Genomic DNA, 25,099 nt, shown 5'->3' with positions numbered 1-25,099 from the left:
TTAAGCGCCAATTAAGTAAGTAAGTAAAGACGGATACTGCGATGAAACTTGGTAGGTGGGTTGATCTTATGACACAGAATAGAAAATTAGTAAAATTTTGGGTATGGCACCGCCCATTTTTAAAACAAGGTAATTTAAAAGTTTTGCAAGCTGTAATTTGGCAGCTGAGTATGTAATGTTTTCCCCTTCAATGTTGGTCGCCTTGTCGTGGAGAAGGGGCTTAAGTATCATGTTGGAATCTCCTCTGCGGAGGGGTCCCAACACGAGACGAACTAAGAGGAAAGCCCCATATGTCCTACAGCGCGATGGCGTGTTCAGAAGAACGCATCACTTGTCGCTGCAGGAGATGCCGCACCAACAACATCCAAGCCAATGTGTTGAGGTACCCGTGCCGATGGCTGTGTGGTCAGCGGGTGTATATTGAAAGGCTGATCGCGAACGGTCCCCTCCGATGGCCGATAAGGTCGGTTGTATAAGTGCCTTACCCCCGATATGCTGGCTCTGCCGGGGGCTGACTAACCATTCCATGCAAACTCGTGGGAACTGTATCAACAAAGCAAATAAAAATAATAAAAAGGAGGGGGAGAAAGGGAGCGTTCTGGGAACGCTCTCTGAAAACGATCTTCTGCCGATGCGAACAAACTCCTGGGGGAGCTCAACCTGACTGAGCTGGGTGAAGATGGGTCGTCAATCCTCTGTAGGCGAGTCTTAACCTAATGATCAGGGTGGCTCAAATTAACCTGCAGCACTCAAAAGTCGCCTCGGATAAAATGGTAGCACAAACAGTCAAGAAGGAGACGGTCGTGATGGGTTACGACGCCAGCGCAAGGCACGCGGTTTGGGGGAGCAGCGAGATAAATGAATGGGGTGAGTCTCTGTTTGAATTTATATTAGCTAACAACCTTTACGTATGTAACAAGGGCAGCTCTCCCACCTTTAGTTTTCCGAGTACGGCGAACTACCCGGGGTGGGAGGAAGTCCTTGATATAACACTATCATCTGACTCCCGGGAGCTTACGGTTAGAAACTGGGAGGTGTCGTAAAAACTTTCCCTTTTCAACATAGACTGGGAAACATAAATAAGTCAGCCGCACAGGAACCCTAAATGGACGTCCTGGAGCCTATTTGACAAGATAGTCAGACAGACAGTCTTGACGGCCGAGTCTGGTCTCTGGAGAAAAGTTTTCAGGTGGCCTTTAAAGTCGCATGTCCAATTTCGAGGAGCAAAAAGACCTTTCCACCGTGGTGGGACAAAAATCTCAGCGACCCGAGGTCAAAGCTGAGGAGGGTCTTCAACGAATGTCTTTTTAGGAACGATTTCCAGGAGTACAGGACGGCTCTGAGCGAGTATAAGAAAGCCATATGGACAGCAAAATCAAGCTCCTGGCGAGAACACTGCGAGTCGATTGAGTCCACGAAGGACTCAGCCAGGCTGGGAAAGATTCTTGCCTAGAGTCATTCAAACAAGACATTTGTCAAGCGCACCGATGGAACATGGGTAGGATCGGCGGCTGAGACTAAACATTCTTGTAGATGCTCACTTCCCGGATGGATCGGGGGAAAGAGTACGCGATACAGAGACGGCACATCAGAAAGTAGCTATTGGCCTCATAGACAACCTCTTAGCGGAGAAGAAAATTGCATGGGCAATGGGTGAACTTTTGGAGATGACAAAAAGGGGAATATTTACATAAACGCAAGCTTAACAGCATACAAAGCTTTGCTTGCAGCTGCGAAAAAGCACAAAAAAAAAAAACTATAAGTATGTTTGGGTTACTAATAATAAGATTCTTATTAAAAAGGACGATAATGACAGTGTTGTTGTTTTAAGAACTTTTGATGATTTGTTGAAAGTAACTTAATTCAACTTAACTTTTATTTATTATTATCTTATATATATTAATAATTATGAATGTTTATAATCTTCTTGAAACATACAACAACATCAATATTAGCCCCATTAACGATCTCGATATTTTATCTAAGCTTAACAACTCCTTCGTTATCGTACATCAAAATATCCGCAGTCTCCGGCAAAATTTTGATTTACTGCTTTGTAATATCGAATTATTTAAAAGTTATCTAGATATTATTTTTGCGTCTGAAATCTGGATATATGCACACGAAATACAAGATTTCAATATTCCCAATTATAAATTCTGCAGGTGGAGTAGGAGTATTCGTCCGTAGTACGTATGATTTAGAATATTTCTGCTATCACTTGACGAGCGCGGATGTATTGAAGCTGACGTTAAGTATCTCTGGTAAGGTCTTTAGTTTTATATGTGTCTACAGATTACATTCCGTTGCCATTCACTCCTTTATGGAAGAATTTTCACTTCTCCTGGAGAATGAAAGATCGGCTAATCTTGCTATTTTAGGTGATTTTAATTTAGATATTTTGGAGCAGAGCTCTGCAGCTGATAATTATAAAATTCTTTTGGCTAGTAATGGTTTTGTGTCGTACTTGAATGAGCCAACGCGTTATGTCTCTGTTACTTGTCTTGACCATGTATTTTGTCGATCCAATTCTAATACCCATTCATTTAATAGCCTTAACTTTGACCTCAATATTACGGATCACAAAATGAGTGGCTTGATTATTAACAAAGTTTCTGAGGAAGGTGTTTTAAACAAAAAGGCGATTACGAATAAAATTAGAATCAATTTCAGCCTTCTGAAGGAAAGCCTTTTATTTGAGTTCTGGAGAGAAGTTTATAATGATACTAATGTATCCATGGCGTACAGCAACTTTTCAAACATCTTACAAAATCATATCGTAGCCTCAACCTATACGCTTAAGCCCCGTAAATCGGCTACAAGTCTAAAACCGTGGATTAGCGCGTCACTCATTTCTAAGATAAGGCTAAAAAATAAACTTGCGAGAAAGTGTAGTAAGGATGCCCAAAATCACAAATTTCGTAGACGCTATGCTGTCTTGTGTAATACCGTGAAAAAAGAAGTTCGCTTGCAACGTGATAATTTTTATCGCAATAAGTTTATTGCTTCTCAGGGAAATTCAAAGAAAGAATGGGATGTTATTAACAGTATTTTAAACAGGAATAGTAGGACAAAAGACACGTCAATTGCCCTATCAAATTGTGATGAGGTAATTACTAACTCTATGGAAGTAGCAAATCTTTTCAACGAACACTTTTCTTCTATTGAGCAAACTTATGCAATGATATCTTCATGGAAATGCCTTGAGTTGAAGTTTATTGAGTCAAGTACGAACAGTAGTTTTTTCTTCGAACCCTTTACCGGATTAGAAATTTTGAAAACCATTAAGTGCTTGAATAACTCAAGAGCATGTGGCTATGATGATATATTAAACCACATTTTAAAAAATGTGGCTTTTATTTTGATTGATATCCTTGCACACCTTTTCAATTCTAGCGTGTTCTCTGGAACTTTTCCGTCCGACTTGAAATGTGCTATTGTCATTCCACTATTTAAGAAAGGCAACAAAAAAGGCAAAAACAATTATAGGCCTATCGCTTTGTTGTCCTCTATTTCAAAGGTTTTTGAGAAACTGATTCAAAATAGGATTCTTTCGTTCCTGGAAAATACAAACTTTTTTAGCTCAATGCAGTTCTGTTTTAGATCAGGAAGGTCTACTGAAGATGCTTTACTTAACTTTTGTTCATTTATAAATGCCGAATTAGATAACAGAAAGAATTGCGCTGGCCTATTTGTGGATATTTGTGGAACTGATTCAAAATAGGATTCTTTCGTTCCTGGAAAATACAAACTTTTTTAGCTCAATGCAGTTCTGTTTTAGATCAGGAAGGTCTACTGAAGATGCTTTACTTAACTTTTGTTCATTTATAAATGCCGAATTAGATAACAGAAAGAATTGCGCTGGCCTATTTGTGGATATTACCAAGGCTTTTGATATGGTAGATCACAAAATCTTGCTAGATAAATTGCATTGCGCCGGTTTTCGTGGGTTTATTCATAATTGGTTTAGTTCCTACTTAACAGGAACAGTTCAGAGGATAAGAGTCAATGATTATTTAAGTAATTAAGTCTCAATTAACATGGGAGTGCTACAAGGGTCTGTATTAGGCCCAATATTGTTTTTAGTTTACTTGAACTCAATTTTTTCATTACCTTTCTACGGAAAAGTAAATGCCTTCGCGGATGACTTCGCGATTGCATACCGTTCAACGAACTTTTTAGATTTGGTGGCAGGTATCAACCATGATGTGTATTTGCTAAGAGCGTGGTTTGCTAAGCATAAACTTGTTGTAAGTAAAAAAACGCAGATGATGTTTTTTAATCTACATGCGAGAGATATGCCTGACGGAGATATTGTTTTCCATTCTACTAATTGCACGTATTCTTCCCTACATGGCTTATCTTGTCCAATGAGTTCTTTCAATTGCAATGCTCATTGTAGCGATTCCTGCTTTACAATTGAAAAAGTTAAGGAGTTTCAGTATTTGGGTGTGTCTCTTGATCAAAGTCTTAACTGGTCTTCACACATTTCGCGTTTAAAAACCTATATGCGATGTACGATTCGACACTTTTATAATCTTAAGAGCCTATTACGGTATACAACTCAACTTAGTTGAGTTGTAATTAAAACAACTCAACTTTCAGACAACTCAACTCCTGTTTGGTATTACGAATTACAACTTATTTCAGTTGAAGTTGAGTTGGTGCTGCCAAGCTAAGAAAGTAATGATTTGACAGATAAATGAACAGCTGATCAATTTGTGGCAGAAATTTAAGCATTTTCAAATGTGATTTTTTTATTAATATTATATGAAATGTATTTTATAATGGCGAAAATGTTGGTGATTGACATGTCGCGAATACGGAGAACATTAGCGTGATCATTCCAATCCCTTGGAACTACCAAGCACCAAGTAAGAAAATGTTTAAGTGGCAAATAATGACCTTCATATGAAGTTATTTTGCAGATTTGAAAGGAAGCATTTTACTCAGTACTAAACAAAATTAAGGACCATTTCCGCATACGCGTTCGTATTTTAAAATTATGCGCCACACTCCGATTCCTTGCTGACGGCAGCTATCAAATATGCTGTGGAAATGATTTTGGTGTTGGACTGGTTTTAGATATTATTGAGGAGCGTATTTGTGCGAAGTAGATTAAAACCCAAACAGAAAAACTGTATTTTACTCAAATAGGATTCCCAGGAGTAGTGATTAGTATCAATGGGACTTGCATAATTTCACCTGATGCTGCATCCGAACTGCGACCAGCCTCGTACAACTATGGAATGTCGCTACATAAAGTCAAAAAGCTATTCAATGTAATTCGTTTAAACGTTGTTTTTTCTAGAAATGTGTACAAAATTGTTGATTATTGTTTGATTAAAAAGATTTAACTACCGGCTTTAAATTTTTTGTTTTTTTTTTTGGTAACGTTTTATAAGCCCGTGCACCATATAACTCTTATCAAAGGTGGTATCAAAAGACGGGTTTCCATCTCCGTTTTTAGGATTCGAAAGCGGAAATTTAAAATTTTATTTCTTTCGAAAGATATTTACAAAGACCCACAAAATGGCCTGAGAGGGTCCGAAATATGAGGCCCGTTCCACAGTTGTTTTGCATAGAACATCTTTCTGCGTTGGCGGCCTTTGGCCGCGATTCGTAAAAATAATCCTGGTTGGGTCCAACATCTTTCTGCATTGCTGTGTACAAAAAATCTGGCAAAATACAACAACCACATGAAATTAGATTTTATTAGAAATACAATTTTTAATTTTTGTGGTAATTCTTTACGACAGCATGACACTGCTAATACGTGTCCAAAAATATCGAGGGAAGTATTAAACGACGCGTCTTGACATCAGTATTAATAATCCGAAGGCGGAAAAAATTTTAACTCGTTCAAAAGATATTAAACAAAACCCGAAAAAAAAACAACAACATTACAACAACCACATGAAAATCGCCAACTTCAACTGAAAATATCTCCGGACAGAGATAAAATGTTTCTTTTCCGCCTTCGGATTATTGTTTTCGAGATTAATACACGTCTTTTGACACCTATATATACGCGACACCTATTTTTGGACGCGTATTAGCAGTGTCATGCTGTCGCAAAGAATTACAATTTTTGTTTTCGGATTCTTAAGTCGGAGGTCGAAAGGTGTCTTTTGATACCAACTTTGAAAATTTTTGTTAAAAATTAGGTGGTGAACCGTCTTCTAAAACGTAAAATTTTTTCAAAACAACTGCAAAATTGTATGAGACAACTGCTAGCAAGCAGTTGTAAGATTTTGACGTCTTTGACAACTACACCAACACAAGGTTGTAAACGGCAATGCCACAAAAAGTTGTAAGACTAGACAACTCAACCGAAATTTTTTTTGGCAGGTTGAGTTGTAATCTGTTATACCAAATTGCGAAATTTCAACCCAACCAGAGTTGAGTTGTAAACGGTAATAGGGGCATTAGAAACATTTGTACAAATGCAACCCTCAAGGTTCTGTATTATGCGCTAATCCCACTCCAAACTTCAGTATGGAATAAGCTGTTGGGGTGGGGCATCGTTTAATGAAATTCAGCCCCTTCTAGTTAGTCAGAAATTCGTTATCCGAAAAATCTGCAATGTTAACCGATTTCATCACTCCATGGAGCTGTTTACAAAACTTGGAATTCTGCCGATAAGACACATGTATTACTATAAGACATTAAAAATATTTTTCATTCGATGCGGTTATTTACATAGCCTAGCTTGGGATAATTATAATCTGGGGGCAAACACCCACGGCCTAGTTGTCATTCCTGAATATCGTACAACTCATTACAGTAACTTTTTCACAATCGTCTCTTGTAAGCTTTTCAATGCCCTGCCTGCCAATATACGTCTCATAAGAAATTTGCACAAGTTTTTAAAAAATGTAAAATCGTATCTACTCGTGCTATCACAATACGATATCAAAGTTTTGCTGGACCCTAGTATTTAATTTGACTTTGGATCTGTAAATAATATAATATTTATATTATAATCGCATATCTAAGTGCCATTTTCACCCCACACACTAGTTTTGTATTCTATTTATGTATAGCATTCCACACTATTATATTATATTTTACAGAATGCTTTACCTTTTTTTCTTACATATTAATCTAAATGATGTTAATTTTATGTTGAAATGTTACATTGTAAGAAAAGAATGAATGAATAAATCTAATCTAATCTATAGATAGCTTCTCTCCATATAAATCACCGGGGTGGATGGTATTCTACTTATTATGCTACTGAAGACTCAGAAATCTTTGGTTAAGGAACTAAAGGAGATCTTCGAGGCATACATTCGTCTCAATCACATTCCGGTCTTGTGGACGAAAACAAGGGTGGTTTTAATCCCTAAGGCCGGCAGAAGGGGGCATGAAGTAGCGAAAGACTTTCGGCCAATAAGTCCTACATCCTTTGTTCTGAAAACGTTTGAAAGGCTACTAGATATACATATACGGGAGCTTCTAGGCGAGACTCCACTTACCACGGCACAGCATGCGTACCTGAGAGGGAAATCCACAGAAACCGCGCTGCATGAGGTAGTTCGAACGGTGGAAAAGTCTCTTCATCACAAGCAATTCACTCTGGCTGCGTTTGTTGATGTGGAAGGCGCGTTTAACAATGTAAGAACCGAAGCGATTGAGGCTGCCCTAGGTAGGGCAGGGGTTGAAGAGCCACTACGGCTTTGGAATTGAACCCTGCTTCGCAACCGCGAAATAACAGCTGAGCTAGGCGGAGCTAGTGTTGGCGAGCAGGTATGCAGAGGCACACCACAGGGGGGTGGGGGGGGGGGGTGCTTTCACCTCTGCTTTGGTTGATCACCATAAATGAAACCCTAGGAAAACTTAACGCAGAGAGGTTAAGATTGTGGCGTATGCCGACGACGTAACGATCTTGGTCTCTGGTCCTTTCTCCTCCGTAATGAGCGAAATCATGGAAAGGGCCTTGGCTAAACTCAGCAGGTGGGCACAGGGATGTGGCCTTAGTTTGAATCCCGACAAGACGGACCTGCTTCTCTTCACGAGGAAGTACAAGCCACCTGGCTTCAGACTACGATTCTTAAACGGCCAGCAACTAAACCTGTCATCGAGTATCAAGTATCTGGGACTAACAATTGACTGCAAGTTGAATTGGAAAGTATACATCGAAGAGCGGGTACGGAAGGCCTGCATCGCCTTCTATGCCTGCAAATCAATGTTTGGTAAGAAATGGGGACTCAAGTCAAGCATGGTACTTTGGATGTACGAGGCGGTGGTGCGACCGGTGCTTACCTATGGTTCCATAGTCCGGTGGGAAGCTCTAAGTAAGAGATACAATCTCACCAGCCTGCAAAAAGTCCAGCACACTGCGTGCGTTGGTGCCATATGGGCCGGACGCACTTGCCCCACAGCTGCTTTAGACCCCATTTTTCACCTGCTTTCGATCGACTTGCATATACTTTGTACATCGTCACAAACCGCACTGAGACTCGGGGAGTCTGGGTGTTGGAAGGATACTCAGCAAGGGAATAGTAGTATCCTAAAGAAACTTCCGGATAGTACATTTAGCGGCTATGGTTCCTTGGAACCCCGTTTCTAGAAGACCTCAGAGGGTTATCTGTGATGGCAATCCCGAGAATATTCTTAATTTTATCAACTCTGGGTGGTTGTAACACATTGACTGTAGCATCCCGTAGGATTTTAGACGAGTTACATGGCATCAAAACGGCTTTAAATAGCTACTTGGGCGACCAGGGTCGCAGCCATTTCACCTACCTACCTAGCTATGTAATGTTCGGTTACACCCGAACTTAGCCTTCCTTACTTGTTTTCGTTTGTTTTCAGTTTTTCACCTATTGTTGTTTATTTACAAATTCATTGCATTTGCGGTAATTCTATACAAAAGCATGACACTGATAATACATGTCCAGGATCGCGAATCTGAAAGCGGAAGACAAAAATTTTAGGACTATCAAGAGATATTAACGAAAAGCCGAAAAATGACCCCGGAGTGCTCCGAAACCGGAGGTGGGATCCATAGTATTTTTGCACAGAACACCTTTCTGCATCGCAAGAAAAGCAAAGCACGATATACCTCCGAGGAGAATCTACGTCGAGCGTATTTTCCAATTTGCATCGTGCTCGTGCATCGTCCCACAAATTGGCGCGATGAGACCTACATGTTTTACGCCTACTCCGAACGGTATCTGCAAGGCAGATGAGTTTTCACTACGCGTCCCCGACAAGGTGGCCGAGCCTAAGGGTAATCACTGGACAAATTTACAGCCCTGTCAGAACACCGCTTTCAGAATTGCTAAGGGTTGTCTTCTTATGTCCCCAAGACACCATTTAGACAGTACTCCCCATAAGAGAGAGAAATGAAATGCTGAACAAACCCAGAAACCTAACATTTCAATAGGTATCTGATTGAAGAGGCCCCGCCTACTAGGGACTTAATAAGTCATCACCGCAAGCATTATGAGGAAATACGTCACCTGAGAACTCAGCCGCACCAAGAAAAAGAGCACAAAAAGGTCCTCAGAGAAATCCACCAAAACGCGTCGGACCTCTATGCCCGAAATCTCCCGGTAAACCCCTTTCTAAAAGTCAAATATCCTAAACTCGCAGTAGATGGAAGCAACCTCCCCGTCACTGTTGTAGTTGTTGTAGCGATAAGGACACTCCACGAAAGTTTTGGGGCGTTTTATCGACAATAACAACAACAATCGATCGATAAGTAGTATGATTAAAAAGGTAATTTTCCGCTTCTTTCAGCCCAAATATCGCGAATAATAGGACGAATAAAAAATTTCGAAGATCAGATTCGAACTCGACTCAAAAAAGCCTATTAAAATCCACTATATTAATTTGGCCAACAAACAGTTGCTCATATTTTGTTGCCCAGTGTAATTAATATGGTTTAAAGGCATCACTAAATGGCTGTTCTGTATGAAATAAAATGGTATTCTTACATAACGCATGAGGTCAATCCATTCACCATGCCCCTTTTGAAGTTGTTGAACTTTGTTTGCATCATTTATGATTGTTACCAGATCACCCACACGAAATGACATAACCTTCACAAGTGCAGCCGGATGAAAAGTCCAACGATTAGGGCAATTATCGTACTGTACACTATAAATATTTCAAATTTTGTTTACTTAGGCGATTAAGTCATACTGAATGAAAATTTACCGTATATCTCCCTTTTCGGTAATGCGATGAACTGTGCCCAATTTGGATAGCTGTTCGACCATTCGAGGATTCCATCCACCATGACCTTGCTGCAGTTTTATGAGTGATTCAAGCTCAAGACACACTTTAACCCGGTCACCGACTGAGAATGTTGGTTTCACAGTGGCCACAACAGGCTGTTGTTCCTCTGGCTGACCTATTTCATGGTAGAGAGAAATATTTTAGTAACACTTTTGAGTAGCGAAAATGTCTCTCATAGGAGTTTACCTAAGACAGGCATGTGATCTTTGTAATAATAACCTCCTATTGACGGAATAGTACACTTTAAATCGACGTTACCCTTATGACCTAAACGATAGACATTTGTTGAACCGGTGACCCAAGAAACGTTAGCTACGCTTCTACAAGATTCATTGTCCCATCCACGAATTTCCATAACACGTCCCGTTTTACCTAAAAATACATGCACATACATACATACATATACAAATGTAGTGGCAAAAAATATCTTGAATTTATAAGAATTTAATATCTTAAAATTGACTATAGGTAAACAGTTTTGGAGCGATTTCGTTCTGCTAAATGATCGAAAGAACAAGGTCAAAAGAAGTAAAGGTGTCTTAGTTCGGGAGTAGCCGAACATTATATACTCAGCGTGAGCTTCAGTTAACATTTCATTTCAGATAAATTACTTTTCTACATAACACGTAGCACCGCCCGTTTAAAAAAAAAATGTCTCCCCATTTCCTCTTATAATAAAACTTGATAAGTGAAATATTCATTGACTCAAAACTATTTTTTGCTAAGTTATAGCTTATTATTCTAGTATACGACCCTTTTAAACTTGTTTTATATGTAAGTTGCCGTGGTCTTTAACTGATCCCGTCCATTTTTACTAGAAATATTTTCTGCTATAAGGAAAATATATGTACCCAATTTCATTACGATATGTTAATTTTTCTTCGAGTTATGGCTCCCAAACATAGAAAATTGCTTAGTCATAAAAGGGGCGGTGCCACGCTCGTTTTTTTAAATTTGAAGTTTCTCTTTATTTTGTTATAAATCCGCTTGGGAAATGATATACCATTGATCCTTTTTTGCAAAAATATAGCTTATTTTTTTCGTGCACGACCCTTTTAAAAATCTTTTATATAAAAGTGAGCGTGGTCCTTAACCGATTTCGTAAATTTTTTTTTTCAAAGCACTCCTTATAGTAAAGGCAACCTCTCTGCCGAATTTTGTTACGATAGGTTTAACGATTTTGGTTTATGATTAATATATTTGTAAAATTTATTTTATCACAAGTGGCGGTGCCATGCCCATTTTAAATTGTTTTCCAAATTTTTATCAAAAGTCTAATATCAGTACACATGTCAAATTTCAACATTCTAGGTGTATTTTTTATTAAATTATCAGGTTTTTTGTGTATTCTAAAATTTTATATATATAAAAAGTGGGCGTGGTTATCATCCGATTTAGCAAATTTTCAATACCAATCTATTTTGGGTCCAGATAAGCTAGTGTACCAAATTTGGTGAAGATATCTTAATATTTACTCAAGTTATCGTGCTAACGGAGGGACGGACGGACATGGCTCCATGAATTTTTTTTTCGATACTGATGATTTTGATATATAGAAGTCCTTTATACCTGTACAACCAACCGTTATCGAATCAAAGTTAATATACTCTGTGTGCAAATCACGCTGAGTATTAAAAAAAATATTTTAGTATAATTAATTGGGTTTTAAAAGTAGTTAGGATTTTATAAAACGGGCATTGGAATTTAGAAAACGTGAATTAAAATTACTACTTATGCTTTCTTAAACCAATTTTTTGTTGTAAAACCCCATTGACTATTCATGCAAATCGTTTTATGTGAATTCGACTTATTTAACGTTTTATAAACTACAACTGACTTCTGCTAAACTTCAATTGTCCCTTTCTAAAATTCAGCTGGAAATGGCGTATTTGTTCATTTCTTTCGATCTGGTTTTTGCTGTTGCTTATTTTTGCAAGCCAAGAACATAAAAAACAAAGAAGATTCGCCGGCAGGTACAAACCGCTCAGTTCAGTCAAGAGAACTAGTTTTTTCGCGTACTACATAACTTTAATTCTTAAATACATATATATTTACCTTCGCCGCCGTCCTGCTGACCCCATTCCCAATCAGGACCACGAACTACCTTCGCCCCTACGAATATTCCTTTAAGTTGGATTCGTTTTGAATTTTTCCTTGGCGGTAAACGAACTCTAAAATTATTTGGTAAAATTTAATAAGAAAACAGTATAGTAAAATGCCATTTAAATACAGATAGCCCTATTACGACTGTTGATTGGCTCTCTAAGAACTAACAATATCTTTGTAAGTCGTCTTTAAACAGTACACTTGTCGAATTTTCAAAACATGCAATTTAAATAAAAATATGCTCACTGAAATTTCTAGATATCAAGTGAATAGTGGGCGTACTTCAAAGCCCATCTAAAACGTAAGCGGATCGAACCGTGCACATCAAAAGTTAATTTTAAAAAATTAAGTTCAACTCGATGTATTATTTCAATAAAAGACAACATAAACTTCTAATACAAATATGTATTCACGCATAAAGCTTTAATCACATTAAATAGCATTTTCTTTTAGGACAGATAAATGTGCATTTATTTCATATTTTAACTAATTGGTGCCATAAGTTTTGACTGAGTTATGCCAATTTCGCACAGAGGCTTAATGAAATAATTAGTCAAGTTTTTTACATTGAGGCACCCCGCAGGGTGGGGTGCTTTCTCCACTTCTATGGGTTGCCAAACTTAATGAGGTCTTGGTTCTTCTTGAGAAGGACGGATGCAGGTAATCGCATAGGCAGATGACCTCGCGTTGTTAGTTAGCGGGGAGTTTCCGCAGACACTATGCGATATAATGCAAACTAAGCTGAGATTGGTGGAGAACTGGACGAGGAGTAAAGGTCTCACGGTCCATTCAGCCAAAACTGAACTGGTTCTGTTCACTACGAAATATAAGATACCTACGTCGCAGCTGCCGGTGCTAGCGGGTATGACCCAAATACGTAGGAGTAATTTTGGATAGGAAATTATCCTGAAGGTAAAACGCTCAAGAGCGTGTGAGAAAAGCAACGGTGGCACTGTACGACTGTAGTGGAGCTGTTGCGCGAAGATGGGGACTATCACCGGATATTACCCTGTAGCTCTACACTGCTGCGGTTAGACCAGTCTTTCTATACGGGGCATTGGTCTGTTGGACGAGCTTAGATACTAAATCAAACCTAAGGTTATTCAAAAAGGCACAAAGAAGTGCTCTAGTATGTAGATATTGTAACGAATTTAGTGCAATTCCTATTATTTGCAACCTTCTACTAAGGTTCGAATCACTAAACTGTTGAATAATTAACTCCACTATTCAATAATGCAAAATGGCCTTTATTAAAGTATCTCACAATAATACTTCTACTGCTCGACAGATACCGTGCTTAAATCAAACCCATCCCTCGTGCCTCAGCTGCTGCTGCTTTTATACTTTTTGGTTTCCTCGTTGACATATTTCTAGGCGTTTCTGTTTCTAGAATTTGCTACCAGCTATAAAATTACCAGCTATAACATAACTACAGATGCACGTTATAGCTACTCATATGCGCATGTATATGTGAGTGATACTTCCTCAGATAATTGCCTACTTTTGGGAGCATCTCAGATAAGATATATGCATGTGTTTGTGCATCTCTCTCCGCTGCGTGTACATACATATGTGTAGACATAATGATTGATTCGTTTATGTAGATACAAGTGACAGCTTGTTTTATTGTTGTTGTGGCTTTATTTACTTAGTGTCAGATTAGTGATGTGAGTATCACTTAGTGTCACTAATATTCGTCACAACATGTTAAGAAAGAGGGATCTTAAAACCACGTTGTTAATATTTTTTGATAAACTGATATCCTATAGATATCCTATCCTATACGGATATCCTATACAATACTATACATAATGAGTTATGAACGGCATTCCTTGAAAAGAGGATAATCTTTTTCAGCGATTTTCCTTTATAGGAATATAATACAATTCAACAGAAAAGCTTAAAATACTTAATAGTTATTTAAACATACCCCAAAGATGTGGGCGTTGTGTATCGAACAAATGAATGTTCGGTATCATGTAGATCTGCTCCGTAACAATAAGCGCACAGATGGTAGTTGCCGCACTGAGCACATTTAAAAACAATACCAGCTATTCCAGGTTTAGAGCAGCCATCACAAACTACATTTGAATGCCGTACGCCTAAAAGTATAAACAAAACATATGAGAAATGCATTTCAGTCAGGTAAGTAATGATTAAATCAAGAAGGTGGAATATTTGGGTTAGAAACGGTTTTCCGACGGTTTTATCTCACTTTCCGATTAACGTTACCAGTATTCAGCTACACATTTAAAAGCTTTACTTAAATGTATTTCTGTTTATGTTTTATTCCAAGAAAAATCATAACGCGAAGCATAAATTAATTTCAACCAAATGAAAAACACGTCAAAAGAGATTAAATTTAAGTAATTACTATCGTTACATTATCTGTGTTCCAATTGACGGTGATGCAGATCCCGATATAAGCCGAACATGCAAATGCAACAACAATTTGATCATACGAATCATACTGTTGTACCGTTTTCATGTTAAATTTTTATTATGACTGGATCACTGTCCATTGGAACGCAGGGATTATCTACATACATTACCAATTATAAATAGTAAATAAAAAAATAAAAAAAATTTTAAGCATTACATGGATATAATTTAAAAGTTGACCTTGTATGAATTCGTCATTCCGGTAGTTGCAGATTTTTTCAATGAGCCTTTGAAAGAATCTTCCGAGAGCAGTGCGGAAAAAATAATTGGCTCTAAAAGCTCGTAAATCAAAATGTTAAAAGGAGCGAAGGCATCTACTAGGTACATTAAACGATATTATTTTCAGGAGAGCTGGACAGCCAAGAGAGCTAGCAATGATGTTATAAACAAGCATTAGCAACTGGACAACCCTCCTTGTTTCCAGTGATTTCAGATTGAAAACTTTACACCGTGCGAGGTATGAAGGAGTTGGATAACAAAATTGAGAGCGCCTACACCAAAACGGACAAACTTTTTTTGACCTCTTTCTATTCTGGCTGTGTGACAGTTTTATGAAGGATTCCCAATGATATAAACCTACTCTAATTTAGAGCGTACTAAAGAAATATATAAAACGACAATTTTTCTGTAAGTTTAGCAATAGGCCTGTAGTTAGCGACATAATTTTTGTGACCGGATTTGAAAATTTGAGTGATAGAAGATCAATTCCAGGCAAGGCTGATGCAGTTTCCCTGAGAAGCTTTTCATAGCAGAAGTACATTTGGAGTGTTTGTCAAACCACTGCCGAGGGTAGACACCGCTTAAAAAACTTTGATCTAATTGTACAAACTTGTTTCCAAATTTTTGATGTTGCTTTGCCCGGGACTTGAACCCAAGACATTTGGTTTGGTAGGCATAGCACGCTACCACGACACCACGTCTTTTGCGAACGACAAATAAATTAGTCGTACAATTATAATTAAAGTACCTAGGAAGTGATTGGGTCCCAGGGCATATGGGAATATATGGGAATAAAAAAGCAGATGAACTAGCTAAAAAGGGCGCATCCTATGAAGCTTGCTCCGTAGACGTCCCAATTCGATTGGGCGAAATTGAGAGAAGGCGAGACGCGCACATGATCGACCAAGCGGGAAAGGCGTGGATTCAAGCGCGGGGCTGTAAAGTGTCGAAGACTATGTGTAGGTCTTACAACCTAAGACTAACAAAGTTGCTTCTATCATTAAAAAAAGATGACTGTAGACTCATGACTGGTATTCTGACTGGACACAGCCTACTGGCGTCACATGCCTTTAAATTGGCCTTGGTCAGTGATTGCAGATGGATGAAGTGCGGGTTGGAGGAGGAAACGATCGAGCAGGCTCGTGCTCCAGCTATTAAGAGTGATACAGCTGTCAGATCTAGAAGCATCAAGTGGCATAAATCCTAGAAAGCTTGTACTATTTGCCAAAAAACGGAGCTATTTTATAACAGACATATAGTCGGGCGCTATGGAGTTCGGCTAAGCCATCATACAATCGATAAGGTTCCTACCGTAGCGAAAGACTTGAGTAAGCTACTAGTAACCACAGAAGAAGAAATCATGTTTTGACAAATCGAAGTCAACAATATGATGAAATTGTTTATACATTTTATATAGTGTGCACAAATGTATACTACCGGCTGAGAGATGGTGTTCGACCGATTTTATGCGCTAAATCGACTTAGGATAGAAAGCTACTAAAAATCTCGGGTCCTCGTTTTTTCGTACTGTTTATTTAATCTGACTTTTTTTTTCTTCAAATTTTCAACAAATGTAGACTATCCGGCACATAACGGTAAAGCATTGAATCATGTTGTAGTTGTTGTTGTTGTTGTAGCGATAAGAACACTCCCCGAAGGCCTTGGGGAGTGTTATCGATGTTGATAGTCCTTTGCCGTATGCAGATCGGTACGTTCCAGTAACAGGCAACATAAAGCTACTAGCCCGACCATCTCGCGAACGATTTGGCATGACCACATGCAACCTTCTAAGGCATACCGCCCTTCCATCCCCTAGATCCATCAGGAGTTCGGGGTCGCCAGAGCCTTGGCTGTTAATGAAACAGGGTAGGTGAGGTTGAGAATTGGGTTGGAGAAGCTATATATTGCGCTGGCAACCCATTGAGAGGGTTGCGCTACACAACTCCTTGAATCAATTTGGTATTTTAGTCGCCACTTACGACAGGCATACCTACCACGGGTATATTCTAAGCCCCCTAACCCGCTGGGTCAAGCATTGAATTATCACAGAATTATATTTTATTTTGAAATAATATTTAACATATAAAAAGTGGGAGTGACTGCATATCTTTTATTCACGTTTTTAGCAGGGGTCTTAGTCGCGGTCAGAATTTCAACACAATACATTTCTTTGAATGAAAGTTATAGCGAAAAGACATGTAAGAATGACTCCTTTGACGGATAGGCTGACGGAAGGTGATGGATGGATAGCAATACCAATTTTTTTTTACTTATGTAAATCCACTATCGGAAAAAAAAACGCTAGACGCTACCAGTGAGCTGCAATTATTCATGTTTTAAGGTTATTAATGGACTAACCAACAAATTAGTATAGTGCGTACACAAACAAAGAATATCATGCACTTATATCCACTAAAACACATTTACATAGTCATGCTTCGTAAAATGAATAACCGCTCATAAGCCACGAAGCAGTTCAGTACTCAATTGTCTTATTAGCAAGAAAGTCAACTGTGTTATACGAAAACACTAATTTGAATCAGTATGACTAACAGTACAATAAAATGAATACAGTCATATCAGTCTTCTGACGCTAGCAACACAACGATGTACACGAAACTAAACTGAATACAGCGCTAAAGAAAAACCTATAATAAACGAAGTATACAGTGTATAAAGCTGGAGTCATTGGTGCCGTATGTCGTATCGCTGTATCCGTATCCCTAACGTAATCAGCTGTTTATCGTTACGACGGTAAAGCAAAACCCAATTGGTTGGCTACGATACGGTTACGACCTTAGCGGCACCAATAATCGATTGCATTGATTCTCATAAGGTTGGTCGAATCAGCTGTTAAAAGGTTACCGATACGGTTACCGATAAATCACCAATGTCTCCAGCTTTACACACGAAACCTACATGCTACTGAGTTAACGCGACTATGATTTCAGTTTATACTCAACAATGTCATATATGTATGGGACATATGTGTTGCGGGGCACTCGTATGTATTTTCTATTTTATGTGGTAGTCACTCATAGTATTTGTCTGTACTTGACTAAGTACACATTTAGACACAATTTTTTGGCTCATGACTAAGTGCACTAATTTTATTAGTACTCAAAGCAGACCTCTGGACGCTACCACCAATCAAGTCGATAGAGGCTACCGAAAAATCGGACTTTTATCGTGAAGTTCCCCACCAAAATGTATCTTTGGATCCGCCCCTGGATGCTATTGTTAGGCCTAGTTGATGCATGAGCTTCTGCTCTATCAAGCTGCATCAAAATGTAAATTTTAAAATGTTGAGAATGAACAAAACAACCTTTGTATTTTTTTATACTTTTTACAATATTCATTGAAATAAATGTTCTTTCGTTCTAGATATCATAGTACAGGTTTACAAGTATGATATGTATGAGAAGGAAACAATTCCTTTCTCTTTCTAACACACTGCCGTTTGACACTTCGGTCAGTGTCAAACTATTGTGGAACTCAGTGGAAGCTGCGTGGAACATGCGTTTGACACTGAACGAAGTGCTAAAATTACCGGGGTTGCTGTTGTGGAAAGCGACGCAGGGAAACAAAAAAAGGAGCGGAATATCAGATATAGGTTGCTTTGATGGTACATTTTTTTGAACGAATTTAGTATGAAAATGAGGTGCACCTATATGGGTCCTACAGAAAATTATACAAAAGTCTTGAATTGGGGTATCTGAGGACGCGCAGTTATTCCAGTATTAAGAATACAAACACGGCTGCAAAAGTTTTCCGCGAAAAGCAGTTTGAAGCCGAGGTCGACTGCAATAATCCGTTCAAAAATGTGGAAAGAGAAATGAAAATACGCGTTTTGTCCTGTTATCAATAGTTCAAAGGCGAAAAAGTATTCCAATTATTGGAGCGAGGCAAAAACGCGTCTATTAATACCTCCCCCGATAGTCGTGTTTTAGCAATCGTCCCCGGTAATAAAGTATCACAGTTTATTAATTAAAATTGTCCAAAACATATGGATTTTAAAGAGAGATGTAATTAAGTGCTCGTTTGAAAGTAAATAAGGATATTTCTTTCTAATTTTACAATAAAAATTTTACCCAGTTTTCGTTAGCAGCTACTAAACTTTTCTTGGACCTAAGAAATACAACAGTGTCAAATAACATCCACAAAAAAAAAAACGAACAAGAACAAGCATTTTATCAGGTGAGCGTAGCTGTGTATGTGCGTGCTGCTACATATCCTACTTGTAGACCTGTACTATGCTAGATATTTTAATCGACACGTTTCTTATTTACAATAGGTTATGAGCATGATTCAATTACTAGAGCTTTGTTCTTCAATGATGACAGAGCTTTGACACTCCCAAATTTAAAAAATTGGGGGGGTTGCTTTTACTGTGTAAGGAAAAGGGAGAATAGTTATATTCCCTTCAGCGAAAATTGTAGTAGAAAAGTACCTTTAGTAGTATATTCGTAGTGATAATAAATTTGTAAATGCCAAATTGATAGAGTTATGTTGGTTTGTTCATTCATTCGGAATTTGTTTGAAGAATGCCGTACGTCAGAATTTTATTCAAAAATACACTATCTCAAAAATTGCTTCAAAAACTCCATATCTGAGCATAAGTTCAATGCATTTTGACATAAGAGATAGTTAATGAAAATGATATAGGTCGGTTTTGTGACAAGTCCTGAAATAGGAAATTTTTAAAAAATATTTTCTGGCAGCCAACATGGGGTCATGCTCTTCTCAGCAGCTGTAATGAACTGACAAAAGAAAAGAATATGGCGTATTGGCTTAGAACTTTAAGTTCCGGCCTTGACTTTGACAGAAGAGTTAAGCTTTTGTGCGGTCCTGCTACACAAGGAGTGTTCACCTTGTTATTCTTAAATTTCGGAAAGCTCTTTTCCGTTAAGAATTCGTGGAAGTGTTCCGGATAAACAGTTAATTTAGAATGTTCGGAACACGTTAGTTTGATACCACCTCACGAGGTCCGAATATTCCAGATAAGTATATACATAATGGTTCAAATATAAACCGATTCCACAAATTCTTAAATGGAGATGAATGTTCCGAACATACGGAATGAATAAATTAACACACTCAATGAGTACATTTCGTTATAGCATCTCTTTACTTATTTCATTTTTATGTGAATGATTTACTAGTAGAGTTTTTGATGTTGAACGATGAATTTCGAATCGGTTTAGGGTTCGTATGTAAATAGCTTTACGAAAGTGTATGATTCCTTGGTGTCCGTACTTTTCATAAATTAACCTATGTTCGGCCAGTTCATGGCATAGTTATAAATTCATCATGAAATTAAAAAAAATTGTTCTAAGGAATTAGCAGTTCAGTATTAATCGGGTATTTGTACACTACTTACTTCCTATTTCTACTACTAATATTTTTCGAAAAATCGCAAAGAAACAACACAGTAAACGGACGTCAACTCGACTTGGGAGCAAAATGGCTGCAATTGTCAAAAAATGTGTCAGCCGAGGAAGCCTCTTGTGATTGAGTCATGGGTTATGGGCACCTAAGCTTAGTTTTTTTTGTTTTGAAATTGAAGACAAATGTATTTGAACACAGTTTTTTTGTTGCTGCTTTACTAAAAATATTTGAAGATGGCTCCTATTCACCAAATAGAGAACCTTAATGATTCCAACTACGATTCGTGGAATGGACAAATGAAAAGCGTTCCAGTACAATTCGAGCTATGAAAAATTGTAAACGGGAGCTGTATCAAATGAGAATGTACAACCACGGAGGCTATTACGAAATGGGAATCTCAGGACGAAAAAGCTCTAGCGTCAATTCTATTAAGTGTAAATGCATTGCAAATCAACCATATCAAACTTGCGAATTCAGGGGATATAGCGTGGAACGTTTTGAAGGAAATTCATCAGCCACATGAACCAGCCAGAAAAGTGGCATTGTTTAAGGATTTGTTGAATCTCAAAATTATTGGTGATAACATTATCTTACATTCACGGATATTGTGGAAAAACTTAATGAAGTTAATGTCAATATACAAGAAGAGCTTTTAGCAATCATTATGTTATCAAATCTGCCGAAGTCGTATGAATCATTTACAGTCGCGATAGAGACGCCAGAGTTGCTGCCAACTTTGAACACACTGAAGGTGAAGGTGATGGAAGAAAGCAATAGGAAAAGCGGGCTGGAACGTAATGCAGATGATTGCAGTGATCCAGCTTACCTTGTGCGTGGCAAGCGTGATAAAAATACTAGAAAACAAGAAGGTTTTAAAGAATCGGAACGTGAAGTGTTTTAACTGTGGGAAAATTGGCCATTTTTCTGCAAGCTGCAAAGATTCACGAAGAAAAAAATCCAAAAAAACAGAACCGAGAAATGATGAGAGGGCATTTTCTATTTTGGCATCAGCGCAGGATCAAACACTTGGAAAAGGTAATTGGTGTAGCAATAGCGGAGCTACATCGCATATGTATTGCGATCGTAGCATGTTCGTAACATTTGAGGAACATCACGAAAGAATTGCGTTAGGTACTTAGCAGGTTTGCGCTCTGGCCGACGATATATTATGTTAATTTCCAAAACTGTTTTAATTAAAATCAGATTTCTATTATATCTACTTTGTATATCCATAAAGGACCAGAATGGTTTTGACACCTTTTACGCTTTTCACTTTCACTTTATTACAATTGTTTACCGCCTGCGCTGCTTTATAAAACCAAAAAACTTTTGCAACATTTTAAATTCAATAAATTTAAAACATAAAAATGAATTCAAGTTGCGTCTCTTAATTCTAATAAGCCAGCAAAAAACTTAAACAAAAAATACTTAAAAATCATTTCTAAGCAATTCACTTTTACTCTATGAATATGTTCACACATTTTACTACTTCACAACTTACCAACTTGTGCGTTATCAACAATAATTAAATCGTATTGATTTTGGTAGCCAACACGATAATTTGTTCTGTGGCCAGAATCCCAATTAACAACTACAGTATTTTCAGGCGAATGTGTAGATCCAGAGCGTCCAATCTCACATACGGTACCAACGTGACCTTCTCCGTCGTCTATTGAAAGAGAACAGAGTTTTTGTTTGAATTGTTTCGAAATTTCGTGTATGAATAGGTTGCGGGATAAACATGCATATGTGTAGAATTGTATACACATAAATGTATATATATACTCGGAAGGTATTATATACAAGATACTTAATTTGTACATTTGTATATACATACTTCACATACAACGTATTTTTAATTACACGCATTAACTATTTTTAAATATCGCGGTTCTAGCAGATGTTTTGCATCAATGGCGTGTGCTCATAAATAAATATGTATGTGTGTATGGTACACCCAAACAAATATAACTATGTGTAAAACTACATTCTAAAACTGTGGTGGTGTCCCTTAAGTGTTATAAAGGGATTTTCAAGGACAAAATATTAAATTAATTGTCTGATCAACGCCCTAGATTGATGAGGAGTGTGATGACTAGTACCTAGGACCTACCTAATTATTTTCTAGCTTTTAGTATTATTATTACTTCATGTAAGTATTGTTTTCAATAAAACCGTTTAACTTAAACAATTTTTTTTTTAAATTATTTTATTTTCCAGTTTTTAGTCTTTATTTAATTGCCTATTATTTCTCATTCTATTTAGTTCAGTTAGTGACTCATTAGTACACGGACTCTTTCCTAAAAAATTGTTACAATCTATGTCCTTAATACATAATTTTTCCAAAGACTTTACTCGACTATGCGCCAAGTATGCTTGTCCCTCCTAGAGGTTTACGCCGATCACTTTACCGGCGGCGGGGGCGTATGCTCTATTCTATACCGGCGGCGGCGGCGTTGGTGGCGCGCTGGCATACGCCGGTGTTCTTACTTTAAAAAGCTGGATTTTTCTATTTAAAAAAATAGTATTTAGAAAACGGTTTTATTTCTATGTATGTATTTGAGGAAATTAAAGCTTTAGCCATTTCGGAAAGATCCGGAGTTTTTGCCTCAAGAACTCGCAGATCGTTCAAAAATTCTCAGGAGTAGCTCTTTGCGGAGGGATTGTCCCTCGTTCACTTACTCCAGGGAGGCTTCGAACCTAACCCCGGTCTTTGGAATTGGTACTGCTGCGTTTGCTGAAAAGAAATAGAGATACATAAAATGGTCACACTTTTGTCTGTATAACTCGTGCAAAGCGTAGTTTCACCTGGGGTTAACTCCTAATAATTGTCGCGAACACAATTTCTTTAAATCATTTGTGGCTCCTTGGCGGTCACGCACAAAGGCGACTTACGGTTGCTATTAATGGTCTATTAATACTCATGACTCTCGTGGTATAGGACGCATCCAGTTTTTTCGACCTACAATTCCCGATGTGCGAACAGTAGCAATCCCGACCACCAGTCGCTACCACGCCTCCTGACCCTCACACCATATGCCAGCACAGAAGCTACAGGACTGCGACTTCGAACTCATATGTACCTTCGACGACGTCACTTTCCTAGAAGCTCTAGGTGTAGTTCCGAAGCCTTTCTAACGTATGTTTTTGTCGCGCTATGCTGCCGAGCTACACCAGAGAAACACCTTGAAACGTTAGGGAATAACTATTCGGCCAAGGATGCCGCCCTCGAAATCATAAGCAGTCTAAGTGGATATAATTGCGTAAGACATGGATGAAATTCATATAATCCTTGGCGCATCTACATAATTTAAACTTTACAAGGACCCTGGATACAATTTTTAAAATGTAGACCAAAATTTGCAGGTGTTTGTGTTTCAAACATGGATTTGAAGTGATTTTTCAAACACTTCTCATACGTATATATATCCTCAACTTAAGTATGAGGTAAGAATCATTTCAAAGGAGTGTTTATGCCCCTCGAACCTACTAAAGGATTTTGCATCACTGATTTCGCTTATTCTTTCAGCCAATCGCAATTTAAATTTTTTTTTTAAATCGGCACCTTTTTTGGGTAATTTGCTTTTTTTTTAACAACTTCAGGACAATTTGAAAACATGTTCGTCTTGGATCATTTTATTTGAATTCATTGTTCATTATACATTTTTTGAAAAAAATAAGCAAAGTGAACACATAAATTTATTATAAAACTTTTCTTTAAAACTTTAAAAACATTACAAAATTGCCTGATGATGATTACGTTGGCAGTTTTCGAAATGGTTCCATCGCAATATGCCAGTAAATGTTTCTTTCTTTTCAGTTTCTCTTAGAAAACATAATAATTGAAATTCAATTATTATAAGCCGGTGTTAAGCTCATGAATTATTAAATATAAGTATACAATTTTTCTTTTAGTGTTTAGTTTTAATAACTTGGTGAAATGGGTGATGCAAAGTCCGTGTTAAGCTGACATCCAAAGCGCCTGTTTTTTTTTTAATAACTTATGAACAGTTAGAAAGAGTTAAATTTCGCAATTAGTTTCTTATAACTGGTAGTGATGCGCATCCGTTGATACCACTTCCGACAATATCCGATCAGTTTTCGACATGAACAATAAATGGCCTAAACAGTCTTAAATGAGTAGAAAATATAGTCCCTCCTCCAACTCCAAAATATTTTGATGTCACTTCTAATATTTGTTCCAAATATGAGCCAAATCGGACATCATAGGTCGCTTTCTATTCATGTATGTATTATGTGTGCAAATATGAGCCACATCGCACCACAAATACGATTTTTTTTTGAATATCTTGATCCTTGCGTCACCTAGTGGCGATTTCTTATAGGTCGCTTTCTATTCATGTATGTATTATATGTTCCAAATATGAGCCAAATGGGACCACAAATACGATTTTTTTGAATATCTCGATCCTTGCGCCACCTAGCGGCAATTTTTTCACAGGCCGTTTGCTATTAATGTATGTATTATGTGTTCCAAATATGAAAAAAATCGGATCACAAATACGATTTTTTTTTAATATCTCGATCCTTGCGCCACCTATCGGAGTTTTTTTCTTATTATTGCTTTGTCATCGGGTTCTGAAGTGTCAAGCTTGTAGCTTATCGGGAAGTTACTTAAATTTCAATTACAAAATTCGTGCCAGCCAGCCAGCCTGTCAAGTAGAGATATACG

At 37.8% G+C, this 25,099-nt stretch overlaps 1 protein-coding gene across 1 annotated transcript in view; it reads right to left on the bottom strand.

The window, feature by feature from the left end:
• The window catches only part of mib2 (mind bomb 2), a 65,167-nt gene that overhangs the window by 7,532 nt on the left and 32,536 nt on the right, over window positions 1-25,099 (bottom strand). Inside the window, exons 3-8 of the mRNA XM_067765767.1 lie at window positions 21,908-22,075; window positions 14,288-14,459; window positions 12,307-12,422; window positions 10,438-10,623; window positions 10,171-10,366; window positions 9,948-10,110 (exon numbers count right to left, since the gene is read on the bottom strand). Of these exons, the coding sequence (XP_067621868.1) occupies window positions 9,948-10,110; window positions 10,171-10,366; window positions 10,438-10,623; window positions 12,307-12,422; window positions 14,288-14,459; window positions 21,908-22,075 (1,001 nt within the window). The remainder of the gene's footprint in view (window positions 1-9,947; window positions 10,111-10,170; window positions 10,367-10,437; window positions 10,624-12,306; window positions 12,423-14,287; window positions 14,460-21,907; window positions 22,076-25,099) is intronic.

Source organism: Eurosta solidaginis, chromosome 2 (genome assembly GCF_040869045.1).
Source record: "Eurosta solidaginis isolate ZX-2024a chromosome 2, ASM4086904v1, whole genome shotgun sequence".
Classification (NCBI taxonomy): Eukaryota; Metazoa; Arthropoda; class Insecta; order Diptera; family Tephritidae; genus Eurosta; species Eurosta solidaginis.
The sequence above is the reverse complement of the archived record's forward strand: the minus strand, read 5'-3'. Positions and strand labels throughout refer to the sequence as shown.